This window comes from Podarcis vaucheri, assembly GCF_965113315.1.
Source record: "Podarcis vaucheri genome assembly, chromosome: 12".
Taxonomy (NCBI): domain Eukaryota; kingdom Metazoa; phylum Chordata; class Lepidosauria; order Squamata; family Lacertidae; genus Podarcis; species Podarcis vaucheri.
Window position 1 is genome coordinate 14,039,002 of NC_138750.1, and position 17,266 is coordinate 14,056,267.

Here is a 17,266-nt window from a genome sequence, read left to right on the forward strand (position 1 = left end):
AGGAAGCCATCGGCGGTTCCCGGCTGGTTGCCCAGGGAAGTATAAAGACAAGGAAAAGTTCCTTACCATTTTTTCTTCTTTCAAACTCACAGAGAGAGACTATAGAACCCAGCCTCTTGGATAATAGTGCATAAAGGGGGTTTGTGGGGGGGGGGTTGTGTGGGAGGGTGGGAGGAGGGAGGAAAAATGGGGGGAATAAGGATGATATGTTTTTGGATAATACGTTTTGTTTTAATTTTGAATAAAAAAAATTAAAAAGAGAGAAGTTGCAGTCAGTGTTCTTTATTTTTTGTACAAGTTAGTTGAAAGTCAGTACAATTTAGTTTAAAGTTTTAGTACAAGTCAGTTATTTATAATTTTGTTTTTTTAAAATGCTTAAACTTGTAGCTTATTTTTACACCAGATGTTAGGAACTGTTGGCCCTCCAGATGTTGCTAAACTACACTTCCCATCTGCCCCAGCAAGCATGAGCAAGGGCATGAGTTGGTGGGAGTCCAGCAAGATCTGGAAGACCAAAAGTTCCCCACACATCCTACACGGGCTTCACAGAGGTTTCTTATACAAGAGTGCAGTTAGGCTCATACCTCCTTAACTTCAGCTTTTCATCAACATCAGTTGCTCTCATTCCACTCACCCAATGCCCTTCCTTCTCACGAAACAAAAAACTATGCCAGTCACTTAGTTCAAGGTGTTTGTAATTCATTTCCCATTATTCTTGCACAAAGTCTGGACAAATTCATCCATAAATCTAACTTTTTCAAGGCGTTTACTTAAGAAAGATGGCAATTATAAGTAGGCAGAAACACAAACGTTTGTGAATAGATGTTCATTCAACTTATACTTTTCTTATGTTATCAGTTCATAGGTTAAAATAAACATTTCTGTTGAATGACAGGAATGCTGGCTATGAGGAAATCACTAAATATGCTTAGCTGTTTATTAATAATATTTGTTTTTAAGTGAACACAAACAATCAACATTTCTTATTTCAGTTTCTGAAGAGGCAATCTGGGTGGTGGTGGAAGAAGAGAAAGATCAACTATGCATGCAAGAAAGTCTTTGTGTGCAGAGCCAAACTGTGTCCATAGAGAGAGCATCTTGTACCAGTTCTAAGGTTATTTCTATGGACTTGTCCACACCAGAGCAAAATGTGGATTTCCACTGGCCTATCTCCTCATTAATATAGGGGTGTCCACATGACATCATCCCCATTCCAGTGTTATCCCAGACCTTGACCCCTTTAAATGGAGGGTTTCCTAAACCTTGGCAAGGATGATGCCTCTTTGAAACATATGTTTATACAGTGTTCTATGCTTACGTTTTGGAAGAAAGTGCTGGACTGTGTAACTATGACTATGCAGAAAAAGTTAAATCTTTCGTTGGAGAATATCTTATTGAAGTACCGTACTTTTCTGTGTATAAGACGAGGGTTTTTTACTCTAAAATAATGGTAAAAAACGGGGGTCGTCTTATACATGGATAGTGCATAGGGAAGACTGGTGATTGGTTGCAGCCATGAGCAGGAGCTTGTCAGTGGCAATTTGGTGGGTGATTGGTTGCTGCGGCAAGGGCTGCTGTGGATTGGCTGCCGCTGTGTCAATTGGGCATGAAACTGCCGGCTGCTGTTGGCTTTGGCGAGCCCCCCCAAATACATGGGAGCATCTTATACACAGAAAAATACAGTATATACCTGCAGTGTAGAAATTATCAATGGGACAATGGAAATGGATTTTCCATGCCCTAATGGTGGCCAAGAGATTGATATTGAGGATTTGGGAAAAAATAAAGGTATGATACCCTTCAGTCAATGAACTGACAATATGACATCACTCGCAATTCATGAATGGATATTTGGGATGAGCTTATACAAAATGTAGTAGGCTCTTAACATTTACATAAGCACTAGGACAATAAAACTATACCAGTTTATACAAGAATGTATTTTTATATGTATCTTTGTTGTTGCTGTTGTTGTTGTTTTCCCTCTCATTTTCCCTTCTTTTTTTTCTGTAGCACTTTATTTCTTTTAACTGAAATAATTTCAATAAAAGTCCAAAATGACCAACACACCCACCCACACCAAGGGGAACAGGTCAGGGACAACAGGGGAGTACATGTAGATGACCCTATATTAATAGGGAGACAGTCTAACCTGGAAACAGCGGCAATACCTAGTGAGTCATATGTTCCCATGGACTTGCATTTAATCACATACTGATGCAAAAGAATGCAGTTCATATTTTGGGCAGTTGAGAGGTATGAATAAGTCGACAGTTTACAGAGCCAACATGGGCAAATAAAATAACTTTAGATTATACAGCCAGACCTGAGATACAGAGCAGTGCAGATCACATTTAGAAGTAGTATAGCTAATAACATAATCATAATAAAAAACACAACCTGTTAGAGTTATGTTAAGCTGTAAGGCAATTCTGAGATGTACAATCTAGAATTGCCTTACAGCTTAAAATGACTCTAACAGGTGGTGTGTTTCTTTTAGAAAAAGAATAAACTATGAGGTGGTTTAAAGCGATCCTCTCACTGAAAGGAGGTGGGTGGAAGCCCAAAAAAGACTTGGGAAGTAGATCTCATGTGATGACTTGAAAAGAAACTCATAAGATGATGAAGAGCGATGGCATAGAAATTTGATTCAGTTTGCATTTGAAGGCAAGTTTGAAGAATTTGCATTTTACGAAACAATATGTCAACTGAAACACCACCATCTCTTGAAATTTGCCCTTTTCTGAATTTTGCAACACGGTTCCCCAGCTAAGTATGTGTATAAAAATTGAATTCAACAATTGGGTACTGAGGGAAATTCATGCCAAAATCCTGATGAATTTTCATGAGTACTTTCTTCCAAGGCGTTTCTCAGAACATTCTGGAAACCTGGAGAAGTAGACTTAAGATAGGAAAAACAATAAACAGATATTGAGAAATTTGCCTATCCCTAATGCTCAGGTGCTTAAGTTGACTGCAGAACTGAAATGGAGTAAAATGAGAATTCTTGTTCCCAAGATGGCTTCCTCCTTTTTCTTTTCCATGTCCAAAGCTTTACGATTAGGCTGTGCTTATTTGTCATCACACAGCCTCTGGTTTCCGGCAAAACAAACTCACAATTGTTCTGATACCTGAGATAGCATCACATTTTGGCCTGATCTCACACGAGACCACCTCAGGCTTTTCAGAGGGGCTCTTCGTCACTTGTGGACTGAGTGTAGATTGAGCCTGATGACTCGGAGGTGAATGTATCGGGGCGTCCACAAGATTTGCAAAATATTTTCGAGAAGACACACTTCTTAAAGAACAATCTGATGTACTTCTTGAACTTCTGTCCCATGAAGAAGTAGATAACAGGATTGAGACAGCAATGGAAAAATGCTAGAGTTTCAGTCACCTGAGCTGCGTAATCCAAGTTTTTGCCGGCCAGGCAGCCTTCCAAAATGCCCACTTCAGCCAAACATTGTAGGAATTGTACAATGCTATAAGGGGTCCAAAACACAAAAAACACAATCATAACAGCAAAGATCATCTTTACAGCCTTCTTCTTCTTTTCATTTCTGCAGTGGAGCAAGGTCATGACTATCCTTGTGTAGCAAAATAACATGACAATGAATGGCATCAGAAGGCCTAAAATGTTGATCTCCAAGGAGGTGAGAAGGTTCCAAGTTGTGTCGTTCCTAGGATATTCTGCCCTGCACTTGGTGTAGTTATAGTAGCTAACAGACTTGCTAAATATCAGCTCTGGAACAGACGCCGTGACGGCCACTAGCCACACAACAACACTGGCAAGGCTGCCGTAGCTGACGGTTCTTGCTTTCAAGGCAAACACGACGTGAACGACGGCCAGATACCGGTCGATGCTCATGAGCATGATGAAGAAGATCCCGCTGAAAAATCCAATCTTGTACACCCAAGAGACAAATTTACACAAGCCGTCTCCAAACACCCACTTGTCGGCCACGTAATATGACCAGAAGGGAAGAGCAAAGACGAAGAGGAGGTCAGAGATGGCAAGGTTGAGCAGGTAGATATCCGTCATGCTTCTGAGCCTCTTGTATTTGAACAGGACCAAGACAACGAGGGCGTTCCCTGCCAAGCCAAGCAGGAACACGAGTGAGAAAAACATGGGAAGGAACCAGGACCCAAAATGCCTCACTTCACCTTTGCTGCATGGTTCAGGATCATCCTCGTAGCTATCATAGGTGGAAAATGATGTGTCCCACCCTGTGGCAGCCAATACTTCATCAGTAGAGGTCATTTTCTTTTTGGAACCTAAATAGAAGGATGAAGTGAGTCAAAACTGAAAGGTTTCCCCCCCCTACCCAGGGTAACATACAGCACAATCCTTGTCTGTTCAGAAATATAACCTTATTGAATGCAATGGGACTTACTGCTAGATAAATGGGGTTATGGCTACAGCCATAAATTGCAATTCTGTGCACACCTATCTAAGAGGTAATCCCATGGAAAGTGGAATTTACTTCTGTATAAACTTCTAAAGATTGCACTATTAATGATTATTTTGAGCAAAGATTTAAAAAACAGAATGAGAATGCAGGAGTGAGAAGCCTACAGCTCCAAAGAGAGCTGATTGCCAGGGATTCTTAAGGATTTCTAAAAAAGAATTTAGATTTTTTAAATACCGTATTTTTCGCCCTATAAGACGCACTTTTCCCCCTCCAAAAATGAAGGGGAAATGTGGGTGCGTCCTATGGGGTGAATGCAGGCTTTCGCTGAAGCCTGGAGAGCGAGAGCGGTAGGTGCGCACCGACCCCTCTCACTCTCCAGGCTTCGCGGACCTCTCCTCAAGCAGCGGGAATGCTCCCGCTGCTTGGGGAGAGTTGCCGGCATCCCGAAGCCTGTGCGCGCTGATCTCAGCGCGTCCAGGCTTCGCGGATCTCTCCTCAAGCAGCGGGAGCCACCGCTGGGCTCCCACGGCTTGCAGAGAGCTGCCTGTTTGGGGGCTGGGGTCGGGGGAAGCTCGGGCTGCCCCAGCCCCGCGCCTGGGGGGAAAATAATTTTTCCCCCTTTATTTCCCCCCAAAAAAACTAGGTGCGTCTTATGGGACGGTGCGTCCTATAGGGCGAAAAATACGGTATTTCTTTTAAATAAAACAATAGAAACTTGGCAATAGATAAATGTCTCTTTGCGCAATGGCCAGTTTTTGACCAAAGAAGGGCTAAGAAACTTTTAGCTTATCTTTCTTAAACTTATGCTTCTCGTTGCTTTATAGGTTGGCAATTATTCTCAGGAACTTTTCACCTCTTTCATATCTAGAGCATAACTATTTCTAGTGCTGAATCTTACTGAGAGATAGAGCATATGCAATGGCTAACCCACACAGACTGCTTCTAACTGCTCCTACTTGGAGCTTATTTCAGGGCTCGCAATTTTGTTTTGAAGGTTCTGCCAGACAGAGAAACAGTCTGATGTCTGTCATTAATTCACCTTGCTGTACTCATAGTTTTTACCACCAAGCAGTATATCCATTCTATGAAATAAAGAAATAAAGCTAAGAACAGACGGAGATACCCAAGGGCATATTACCATGTGGTAAGGATGTCCACGGGTCAGATAAAGGATTTCTCCAGAGCCTGTAGCAGAAGGTTGACATGTAGGACTCTACAGATCAAAACTTTCAATGGCACGGAAATTGACATTGTCACATACTAATATTATAAGCATGTCAACCTGCTACCACAAGTGCAGTTCAGAAACCAGAAGCAGAAGCTGTCCATCCGCTGCATGGGGGAAATCTGTGCCTGATAATCCCCTCCTTGTGAAAAGGATGTCATGTGCATCCACTGCCAAATGCAGGGTTCGTGGGTGTTTGGAAAACGCTGTTTTTTTCCAGAAGCTAAAAATCAACTGCTATGCATGACAGTTTATGCACATGACCAGGTGAGTACAAATGGTTCATCAGAGGTTACGGCTACCATGTGCAGATTTTTCCAAATGCTTTTTTTTGCGTGGATACTCACAAATCACCCACTTATCAAGTGAGTAGACTTAACTGTCTTTTTCCTTGCATGCACACTTTTATTTTATGAACAAAGAGGACCAATGTACATAGCAATTAAGTAGTTGTTAACCTCGAGGAAGTGGCTCTGTAAAGGAGCTTTGCTATGCTGAACTGAACTGTGTATCTGAAATAGATGTAATTCTCAGGTTTTGTCCACTTACCCTGTGCACACTTACATATGAATAAGGCTGCAATTAGGGATAGAAAGATCTGCCACTTTTAGTACTCTCCGTTTCTCATTTCTCTGCATTTTAAATCAATTACCATAGCTTTTTTTTAAAAAAAAAATGGCCATGAAAATCCACCCATTTATGGGTTTGAATTTCTCCTAATAAACATTTTTTATATGCAGTTTTGACTCATGTGCACATTTTTGCAAGCAGTTTTTGCTAATCTAACACATTTTTATACACACCTGCCCCACCTGTGGGCATTTTTGTAAACCTTGTTTGCTCCGAAAACTGCATTGTAAAATTCAAATAAGTGTGACTTTCGAGGGATAGCTCTTCTTTCAGTTGGCATATTGTCTTGGAAAGTGCAGATTTGGCAGATTTGACTTTAAACACATCCTGAATCAAATTTATATGCTATCCCTAGCTGTATTCCTTGACATGCCTACCTGGAGAAATAAGTCTGACTGATCTCAGTAGGTCTTACTTCTCAGTTGACGTGCATTGGATGGCACTGAAAACCCCCATATTTCCAAAGGAACATGAATAGGATCAGGCCGCAAACAAAAAATAAAAATCCATTTACATACATTTCAGTTAATACAATTACAGCATAAATATCCCTTGCTGTAAGTATATTTACATTTGCAAGCTTCCCTTGCTCCATCCCACATCATTATATACAATTATGTGTATAATTTTAAGTAATTAAGTAATGCAGCAGCATAAAAATTGTGCAATCATCTTATGACAGCAATGGTCAAAGTACATATGAGGCATATTTTACACATACCTTTTTGTCTTTCTTAGATGCTGAGAAGTGTCTTGCAGGAGGGTGATGTACCTTCTGTTCTCTAAGGAAGTGGTGTACTTCGTGAGATAAACAGAAGTCAGCGAATGAGGAAGTGTAGTGGCATGGAATGATCCACGTAATTGCTTCTGGTTCTTGTGAAGATTAAATTATAATCTGACCTTTTAAAATTAGTCGTCATAGCAAGCATCACCGCCCACCTCTGAGCCCGCTTCTTCAAGCCCTTTAGCACTGCGGAGGCACTGCTTTTCTGAAATTGGCAGGAGGTGGAATGAAAACAGGGGTTCAATAGGTTGCACCTTTGCCATGAGTCCTGTTGCCTAACATTTTCTTATAGCATATATTCAGAAATAGTTGAATTGAACAAATGAAAATGCCTTATAGTTCACAGCCTTCACCATACTCCTTTGGGTGCCTACTGAAAACATTTTTGTTTAGACAACCCTATCCAGACACGTAGCATGTTTCAATCCTTTTTTTGTTTATGGATGATTTTATCTTTCGAAGAATTGGTTTTTAAAAAATTGGTAGACTGAGTCTAGCTGGAGCTACTTAAGGCTTTCTACGAGACTTTCCAGGGCTTTCTCTAAAACTTTTAGCTTAAACTTGTGATTATAAGAAAAAGATACCAAGCAATAAAATACTAGAACTGATAAAAGCTAATAAAAAGCTGATAAAACTAGTAAAAACTAATAAAAACCTCATAACAGACTCGGAGCTCAAATTGATGCTTTCTCTAACGACCCCAATTAATTATGCAACCAATCTGTTTTTAGTTTATGGGTGATTTTATCTTTCGAAGAATTGTTTTTTAAAGAATTTGGTGTTTTTAAAAAACGATTTCTACTGATGATTTCATTCTTTAGTTCTCTCTGAGGGTTGGTTTGTTTGACAAATGAATGACTAGTTAGAGCCGTTAATTTCCATCGTTCACCTTTATGTGCTGTGATCATCAAAATAATAACGATGAAGAGGATGAAAAAACATTCATTCAACAACACTGTGTTTTATTGTCCGATGATGATAATGATGGAACAACAAAAGCATTCAGCAAAGCGCACAGACCGCAGTACTACAATGATTATTGATTATGATATTGGTGGCAACGTCTCCAGAGTAAATGAGGAACTGAGAAACACACACACACAGAGGCTACAATTCTAACCCTACCACTACAATGATGATGATATTGTTAAAGAATCTCTTTCAAACTAAACAGGGAATTGTGCAACTCGTATCAGAGAGCAACAGCAGCCCTGAGCAAGGCACAACCACCTTCTCATTTCAGCAGAAGCCTCCAAAATTATCTCTCCTCCCACCACAAGTATTCTGACATAAGTGGGTGGTATTCAATGCTACTTCCACTCAGAGCAGATCCTTTGGTGTCAACAGTGGTGTAGTGTGGGGGAACCCACAGGTAAGGTTGTCCTGGGCGCGAAATTGTTAGGGGCACAAAACTTCAACACCCGGTGCTACCTCAATACAGCTGAGCGATTCCGTTGCTGGGCTCCATTCAAAACAATTTCAACATACGAACCAGGAAGTGACCTTTCCAAGCAACAGAACGACTCTTCTTGTCTTATCTCTGCAGCTACGATCTCCTGGGTGACATGGACACCGTTAAGTAGCTGAATATGCATGTGTACTCGGTCTGAAACCCTCCCTCACACACACCCCTCCATGCGGCCCCGAGAGCTGGCAACACATGCTACATCACTGGACGTTAATAGCCATGAAGTATGGCATCCCGATCAAGGGAAAATATAGTTCCTCTCTATTCTGCCTTGGTCAGACCACGCCTGGAATACTGTGTCCAATTCTGGGCACCACAGTTTAAGCAGAATGTTGGCAAGCTGGAATGTGTGTAGAGGAGGGCAACCAAGGTGATTTAGGGTTTGGAAACCAAGCCTTATGAGGAACGGTTGAAGGATCTGGGTTTGTTTAGCCTGGAGCAGAGGAGACCAAGGACATATGATAGCCATCTTCAAATATCTGAAGGGCTGTCACATGGAAGATGGAGCAAGCTTGTTTTCTCCTGCTCCGGAGGGTGGGACCTGAACCAATGAATTCAAGTTACAAAAAAGGAGATCCTGATTAACCATCAGGAAGAATTTTATGGCAGTAAGAATGGATTCTCTTGGGACTCTCCTTCATTGGAGGTTTTTAAGCAAAGCTTGGGTGGCCATCTATCATGTATGATCTGGTTGAGATTGTTGCATTGCAGGGGTTGGACTAGATGACTAGGGTCTGTTCCAACTCTGCAACTCTATGATTCTCATAGGTTCATTAATTTCAATGGATTTTCCCCAAGGACTTAGTATAATAGTACAGTGGTACCTCGGGTTAAGTACTTAATTCATTCCAGAGGTCCGTACTTAACCTGAAACTGTTCTTAACCTGAAGCACCACTTTAGCTAATGGAGCCTCCTGCTGCTGCCGCGCCGTCAGAGCACAATTTCTGTTCTCATCCTGAAGCAAAGTTCTTAACCTGAAGCAATATTTCTGGGTTAGCGGAGTCTGTAACCTGAAGCGTATGTAACCTGAAGCATATGTAACCCAAGGTACCACTGTATAGGAGACCTCGAAATTTCAACAGCATTCCCTTCCTGCCTTCTCCATTTGGAGAACTGTCCATTTATTACTACCCATTGCTTGCTGAAACTTAACCAATTCCTGATCCACAAGAAGACCTCTCCTCTTATTCCTTGGCTGCTAAGCTTACTCCGGAATCTTTGATGAGGTACCAAGTACTATGTACCAACACAATCTCTTGTATCTGTATGTTTGCTGATACCCTCAAAGAATGCTAATAGTCCTTGCAGAAGTCAAGCTGCCTCTGTCTCATTAACGGTTGTTCTTCAATATGCATAATTATTTTATCTTTAATAGCCAGGGCCTGCTTACCCATGAGGCAAGACAAGGCAACTGCCTTGGGCAGCAGGAGCCATGGGGACAGCAGATCCAGCCTCCAACGAAAACCCTGTCCACTACTGCCACTGCTCCTTGGTAGCCAGATCAGACCCCCTGTTGGTCTTTATTCCACACAAACACACCATGATGGGGATCTTTACTTTCCTCTTCTTTGCTGGAGAGAAGCACCCTTCAGGGTTTTGCCTCAGGTGCCAAAAAGTCTTGGGCTTGCTTTGTTAAGAATATTTCCCATCAGTTTTCCTGGGACAGATGTTCAACCAACTGGCCTGTTATTTCCAGGATCCCTTGACCCCCCCCCTTTTAAAAATGGTGTTACATTGGCTGCTTTCCATTCCTCAGGTATAGAGGCTGATCTGAGAGGCGAGTTATTTTTCTTAGAAGACAAGCAACTTCACACGTACGAAACTCTAGAACACTGAAATGCTATGTGAATGGGTTCTTTTAAAAACTCTGCGATGCCTCACTTTTTGGTTTTTGTCTTATTATGTCTGTCAAATTGGCTAAACCAAAAAGTGAAGTAAAAAAAGAATGGGAGTGCCTAAATGAATACCTCAAAAGTCAAGGTTCGAGGACAGAAATCTGGCTGAGATTGGAATAACCTTGTGACGTGAAAGGATAAGAAAGAGGGATTTATATTTAGATGTTAGGATAGAGATGATAAGGAAAACCGGAAAACAGGAAGACACAATGAGAGATAAAGGAGGTGCTGTGGGATTGGTGGAAGTCAATGTCTTGTTGTTTTAGTGTTTATAGTAGTAACTTGTAAGATATGGATTTTTTGTTTTTTAGTTGTTGCTTTCTTTAGTTTTCGAAAGTTGGTTTTTGTGTGTTGTGTATTGTTATTTTTCGATATTTTCCATGTTGTTGTTGTTGTGTGGAAAATACTAATAAAATTTATTTTGAAAATAAAAGATAAAAACTCTGCGATGCTGGATTAGCTCATGGAATCATACAGCTGCTGAGTTGGAAAGGGACCACGAGGGTCTTCTAGGATCTTTTGGCTCAACGTGGGGCTCAAACCCACAACCCTGAGATTCAGAGTCTCATGCTTTACCAGCTGAGCTGCTAGCTATTTGCAGATTGTGATGTGTTGAAGAGAGGGTTGAATGTTCTCTCCCTTTGCAGGATCCAGAAGGCATCACACACCATTACCATTCAGACTGAAAATTTGTGCAGCGATGACAACCAGAGTTGGATTCCTGGAGTACCTCCTTCAACACAAGAGGTGTAAAAGCCAAGAATGTAAGCATCTCTTGCTTTGATTATGCTGGGTAATGTGTGGTATGAACTGAGGTTGGGTAGCAATGGCTCAAGCGTTCAAGCAATGTGCCCCTGATGTTTGGATAAATTGTACTGCATTTTTAAGAACCACAACAAAAATATAGACTATATGGGATTGGCAGAAATGACTGGCAGAATCCGAGACCAGGGAAAAGAGACGGCGGAAGAAGATTGGAAGAAATTTAAGAACTATCTTAAGAAACATTGTAAAATTAATGAGTGTTAAAATGACGCGGCTTTAGAAAGTAAGTGGATTACAGCTGTAAAGCTTAAGTTAAAAGGGAAAGAAAGGTTAACAATTAGATAAAATTAAGGGTCAGGATTTGCTGAACTAAATATCTGAAATTGGAATGCAGAAAGGGGAGGTATGAGGAGGTCGGGGAAGTAAGTTTTAAGAAAATAAGGATTTGAAAATATACTTGCTTTTTTCTTGTTTGTGTTTGTTTGTATTGTTGTGTTTGATTATATAATTTGTGAAACTTTAATAAATATCTTTCTTTTTTTTAAAAAAAAGAACCACAACAAAAATAATTCAATTGCCACTGCGGGCCATTGAGGACAGGGGCGGAGGAAGGGGGTGCGGTGGGTGAGGTCTGTCCTGGGTGTCACCACTGAGGGGGGTGACAAAATGGCGGGCAGCACTCACTGCGGGGTCTGCAGCGCGCCCGAGCCTCGCGTCTCTCCTGGGAGTGACGTGGTGGCTTGGGCACCCCCAGGCTCCGGACTGCCCCAAACGGTCCACCCGCCGCCTCCCCCTCAGGTGTAGGGCGGCTGAGTGGGAGGAGGCAGGCAGACTCCTCAGAGGCCCTGCTGAGCGTCCTGTCCTGGCTCACCCCACAGGTGGCTGGCCCCGCCCTCGGAGGCGACTGGCTCCACCCCATGTGCCCAATTGGCTTGCTCCGCCGCTGATTGAGAAGGCAATGACTCACCATGGAACACAGCTGGATCCATTCTCTGCTGTTTGAGTGCTTTGGAGGAAAGCATGCATCCAAAAGCGACAGCAGCGGAAGGGCACTCATCCCTAGAACGGAACAGAAATTAGAAGCGGTGCTGCAGATTACTTAGTAACATCCCAATTTTCTTTGTGGTTTGCCAATGCAGAAGAAAAAATAAGGAAGCTGTAATTATTTGTCCTGTAATTAAGATGTCCATTTTTCCCCTCCTTAAAGAGATCTACCTGTGCATTGTTTGTACATTATACAATTAGATGACATTCATTTTCTGTCCTATTGATGACATTTCTTCTACAGGACACATTTCTGTTGTGTTAAAAAGCGCCTGCTCATGTGAATGTTTTTAATACAGTTTGCAAGATGAGGATAGGTTTTCTTTCAACGTTGCCTCGGAATTTTTTTTTTAATGGAAAAAAATGAAGCGTGGTCGGAGGGCAAGGTGCTGTGAGGTAAGTTTGCACTCCTTTTTTCAGGCTTGATCAGGATTTTTTTTTTGTTGTAATTTTTATTATTATTTATCCTTACCCCTCAACCATCCCAAATTGAGTGAAACAGCCTGGAATTACAGAAGCCATCTCGGCTTCTAATTGGATCCCAGAATGTCCCATTTTTTGGTCCGGCACTCTGGCACAAGTCAACTGGCCAGACCGAAAGACACCTTTTTTTGTCTCATGCTCTCATGCGAGTCACATGGTTCCCATGAGAGTTAGAGACGAAAAACGAGCATCCCGATTTTGATCAGTGGGATGTTGGAGGGTATGTTTGTCCAGAATTGGGCTTTTAGGACACAACATCCACAGCTGAGCACTAAATAGATGTTAATTGTAATCTATCTCTTTGCATGTACTTGCAACCCAATAAATAATAATGTGTCATCAAATAGTGTTCATCTGCATTGGAGAAATGTAGTTGACAATTCTTTGAAGTTATTTTTATTTATGATTATGATTATTACTTATTAACTAAATCTACATATTGCCCTTCATCCATAGCTGTCAAGTGTCCCTTATTTGAAGGGACAGTCCCTTATTCCAGTGCCATGTCCCGCTGCTGTCCCTTATTGATGGATGTCCCTTAAATGATGTCCCTTAAATTTCAAAGGAAGCAGCTCCTCTCCCTCCCTCCCTGCTGGCCAGGGATGAGGGAGGCTCCAACTGTGTTGCTTGGCTGTGTTGCTCACCCAATAAGAAGTCTAAGAACGACTGGGGGGTGGAGCTTGCATGCCTTGTGTGTGGCTAGTTAATGCAAGCTGAGGGGGTTTTTGGATGCTGGACGCCATTTTGTTGCACGTGCTGCTACAAACTTTGCAGTGCAAAGCCAGGCCGGGGAGCCATCTTAAGTTGAGGCTGCATAGGCCTTGTGGTGCATGTGATTTAGATTCTATTCAGTTGAACCTCTGGTTACAAAGTTGGTTGGACAGTGTTCTTGAAGCTACCAGCATGAGTTTGACCAGACTGCAGGAGGACAGGAAGACTGGAGTGCCTGGAACAGGTGAGGCTGCAGGTCCCTTATTTTGGCTGCTGGTCCCTTATTTTCAAGGCTGCTGGTCCCTTATTTTCAAATCTGTAAGTTCACAGCTATGCCAGAGATCGCAGGGCAGCTTACAGTAGAGAAACACGCAATTCATAGTGTAACAACAACAACCCCTCCTTTCCTCTAAGGAGCTCAAAGTGAGAAATACTGATCTAATCTGCCAATTCATACCTAGGCTCCAGAATGCCTTCTTCTGCCCCTTTAGCTGGAGAAGCTTTGCGAAAAACACGATCCCCGTTCTGCAAGGCTGTACAAATCCTGAGGCCCACAAAAGACCCACAAAACCACAAGGTGTTTTCAAGCAGCAGAAGAGCAGGATGGTGCCCTTCCTGTTATTGCGGCTTCCTCTTAGCAGCAAAAGTCTTAACACAGCAAATGCAGCGCTTTGAGTTGTCTCCACTAGATGGGAGGCTTGCATCACACCTGAAGCTCAAGCTACCCCCAGTTCCTTTCTTTCTTCCAAACCATTACAGTTGTATATTTAGGCCAAGTACATATTAGTTGCTTAATACACAGTGAGCTCATTCCCCCCTGTTGTGTTTTAAGCTGCATTAGTACATTGCTATGCACACCAAGGGACGCGGGTGGCACTGTGGGTTAAACCACAGAGCCTAGGGCTTGCCGATCACAAGGTCGGCGGTTCGAATCCCTGTGACGGGGTGAGCTCCCGTTGCTCGGTCTCTGCTCCTGCCAAACTAGCAGTTTGAAAGCACGTCAAAGTGCAAGTAGATAAATAGGTACCACTCCGGCGGGAAGGTAAACGGCGTTTCCGTGCACTGCTCTGGTTCGCCAGAAGCGGCTTAGTCATGCTGGCCACATGACCCAGAAGCTGTATGCCAATAAACTGAGATGAGCGCCGCAACCCCAGAGTCGGCCACGACTGGACCTAATGGTCAGGGGTCCCTTTACCTTTATGCACACCAAAGAGAGAGAAGGAATCTCTCCCTCTCTCTCTCTCTCTCTCTCTCTCTCTCTCTCTCTTTTGCCAAATCTCCTAAAAAATCAAAGTTTTTGAGCAACTTTTTAGGAAATTCGCCAAAAAACCAACACTTCCAAAATGGGTTGCCATACACACAAGTTTTCCTAGGCATTTTTACCAATTTTCTGCCTGGATGCTATTTCTGATGGCCGAATTCCGGCTACGTCTGGGAAATTCCAGATGTATGACAACCCTAGGTTCATACACCTGCTACAACACTGCTGTCCTCAACTCCTATCCATGAAGCTGTCATCTGCACATGTGCAATGGCTGTCTTAGATGTACACACCTCAGCTGAGGTGTGTACATCTAAGACAGGACACAAAGTGATTGTGGTTTACATTTTCAAAGCATATGGAAGCTGATTGGGGGGCTGGAATGCATGTAACAGCAGTATTTCTCTAGAAACTAACAGGGTAGATATAGACTGTGGTCTAAAGTCATGTGTACACAGCTTCAAACACCAGGTGGGAGTGCACAGGAGCTGGAGTAAACAGAAATGTGTATATAGCCATGATAAATATATCAGTGCTCTAAGTACATAAAACATATTAAATGTACATTTTAATTACATAATATGGAATGCTGCAGAAATGTCACTAGAATTTTAATCAGATGCAATCTGCCAGTGATTGTTGCAAGTAAATTACATATTTGAAACATAAAGGATGCCCAGGTTGAGCAATACATTTGATTAGGAAAAACAAAATGGCGAGCAAACTTTTCACTTCTCCAGAATGCTGCTGCGAATGTAACGTTTTAAGTGCATTATACAAAAGCGACACTAGAAGCGATGGTGAGCCCTCTGGGAAGCAGTCGGCAGCCAGTGTCATGGACATTTAGTGGTCAGAGAGAAAACAGAGACAAGTTCAGAATCAGAGGCAGAAGTTGAAGCAGGAGAGTGGGAGGAGACAGGCCAAGAGGCGGAGTTATGCCACGCTGGTGAAAAGTCGCAGGTGTTGCCCCCTCCTGCTGAGAACAGCTCCCTTGCCCCTGGTCTCTCAGAACCAGAAGAGGTATGAAGAGAGCAGAGAAGTTAGCTTCACGCAAGCGCAGTCTCGGATTGCTTGGGGGAAACCCTGGAGACAAGGGGATTTAGGACTCAGCTACATTAATAAAGAAGCCATGATTTGAATGCTCTGTAAACATGCAACACCAGATGGTGCCAGAGAGCAGGAATTTTAAAGTACGGTTTTCCATAGAGATTGTTTTCTTTTGTTAAAATGACCTAATTTCTGACCTATTTATAGTATCCCCGCCCCTGTGCTTAGATCCACCCTTAGACAACTGTGGGGAGGTGGGGACTGTCAGTCTCAGCAACTGATCCATGGGGCAAGACCTGCCAGGGGATGAGCTGCTATGCTCCTTAGGCCTGACACTTGGCCACGTCTGTGCAGATCATGTTCTTGCTAATAAAGAGTTAACTTGCATGGTGTGATTTACTGCTGGCTCGCTCCTGTCAGATGGGCTGACTGAGCAAGAAATCACCCAAATCCTGAACCATACCTCATATACCTGTAATCAATAAAGTTGTGGCCTGTTTTGATCCTTGTACTGTGTATGCAGTACATACCTTGTACTGTGTATGCAAGGGTGAGGCACCAGGCAGTGGCTTGAGCATGCAACTGATGCTGCTTTCAAGGCAAACACAGTGTCTGGATCTCACTCCTTCCTTGGGCTCAGCTTAAACGCCTGTAAATAAACAGAATGTAGAAGAATGGAAATTGCTAAGTCTCGTGCACTTGCTGCTTGTCGACTTTAATAGCCTGGGTACTTCCTTCTGCCTAGGGAAGTGGAAGCCCTCAAATAAGCTGCATTTTCTGGAAATGTTAATGAATTCACAACAAAGAAGTTAAAACACACACACCACACCCATGGCTGATGAGAAGTTTTTGGCCATCACACTTCGCAGAACTCATTCGGCAAGTCTTGCTTGGGTGGGCCTTCATTGGAAACCTCAAAGCTGAAGCTGGGTTTATAAATAACTACGAGCTGGTGGCACTGGGTGTTGTATGTGTGAAAGCAGTGCCAATATCTGCATCTTGATGTTGACACTTCTGCTTGTAAGACTGCTGACAGATCTGCATGAAGAAACAAGGAGAACATTTCTGAAAGTATCAGTAAGCTGTTTCCTAGTTCTGCTGGATCTCTCAGCGGCTTTTGACACCATCAACCATAACATCCTTCTGGACCATCAAGAGGGGCTGGGAGCTGGGGCCACTGTTATATAGTGGTTCCGCTCCTTCCTCCTGGGCCGTGTCCAGAAAGTGGTAGTGGGAGATGAGTGTTGAGACCCCTGGGCTCTCACTTGTGGGGTGCCTCAGGGTTCCGTCCTCCCCCCCATGCTTTTCAACATCTACATGCAGCTGCTGGGAGAGATCATCAGGGGGTTTGGGCTGGGTGTTCATCAGTATGCGGATGATACCCAGCTCTACCTCTCTTTCAAATCAGAACCAGTGACGGCAGTGAAGGTCCTGTGTGAGTGTCAGGAGACGGTTGGAGGATGGATGGCAGCTAACAGATTGAGGTTGAATCCTGACAAGACAGAAGTACTGTTTTGGGGGGACAAGAGGCGGGCAGGTG

The 17,266-nt window shown here is 42.9% G+C and overlaps 1 protein-coding gene across 1 annotated transcript; it reads right to left on the reverse strand.

Moving 5' to 3' along the window:
* Positions 1-1,945: 1,945 nt before the first annotated feature.
* On the reverse strand, positions 1,946-7,127 carry CCR4 (C-C motif chemokine receptor 4). Its single transcript, XM_082193260.1, has 2 exons — positions 6,989-7,127; positions 1,946-4,275 (listed from the first exon to the last, which is right to left on the reverse strand). The coding sequence occupies exon 2, from the start codon at positions 4,259-4,261 to the stop codon at positions 3,185-3,187; it is 1,077 nt and encodes a 358-aa protein (XP_082049386.1). The 5' UTR covers positions 4,262-4,275; positions 6,989-7,127; the 3' UTR covers positions 1,946-3,184.
* Between the last annotated feature and the right edge of the window lie 10,139 nt (positions 7,128-17,266).

Coding starts and splice junctions, on each gene's coding strand:
- CCR4 (XM_082193260.1), bottom strand. CDS start 4,261: ATGACCTCTACTGATGAAGTATTGGCTGCCACAGGGTGGGACACATCA.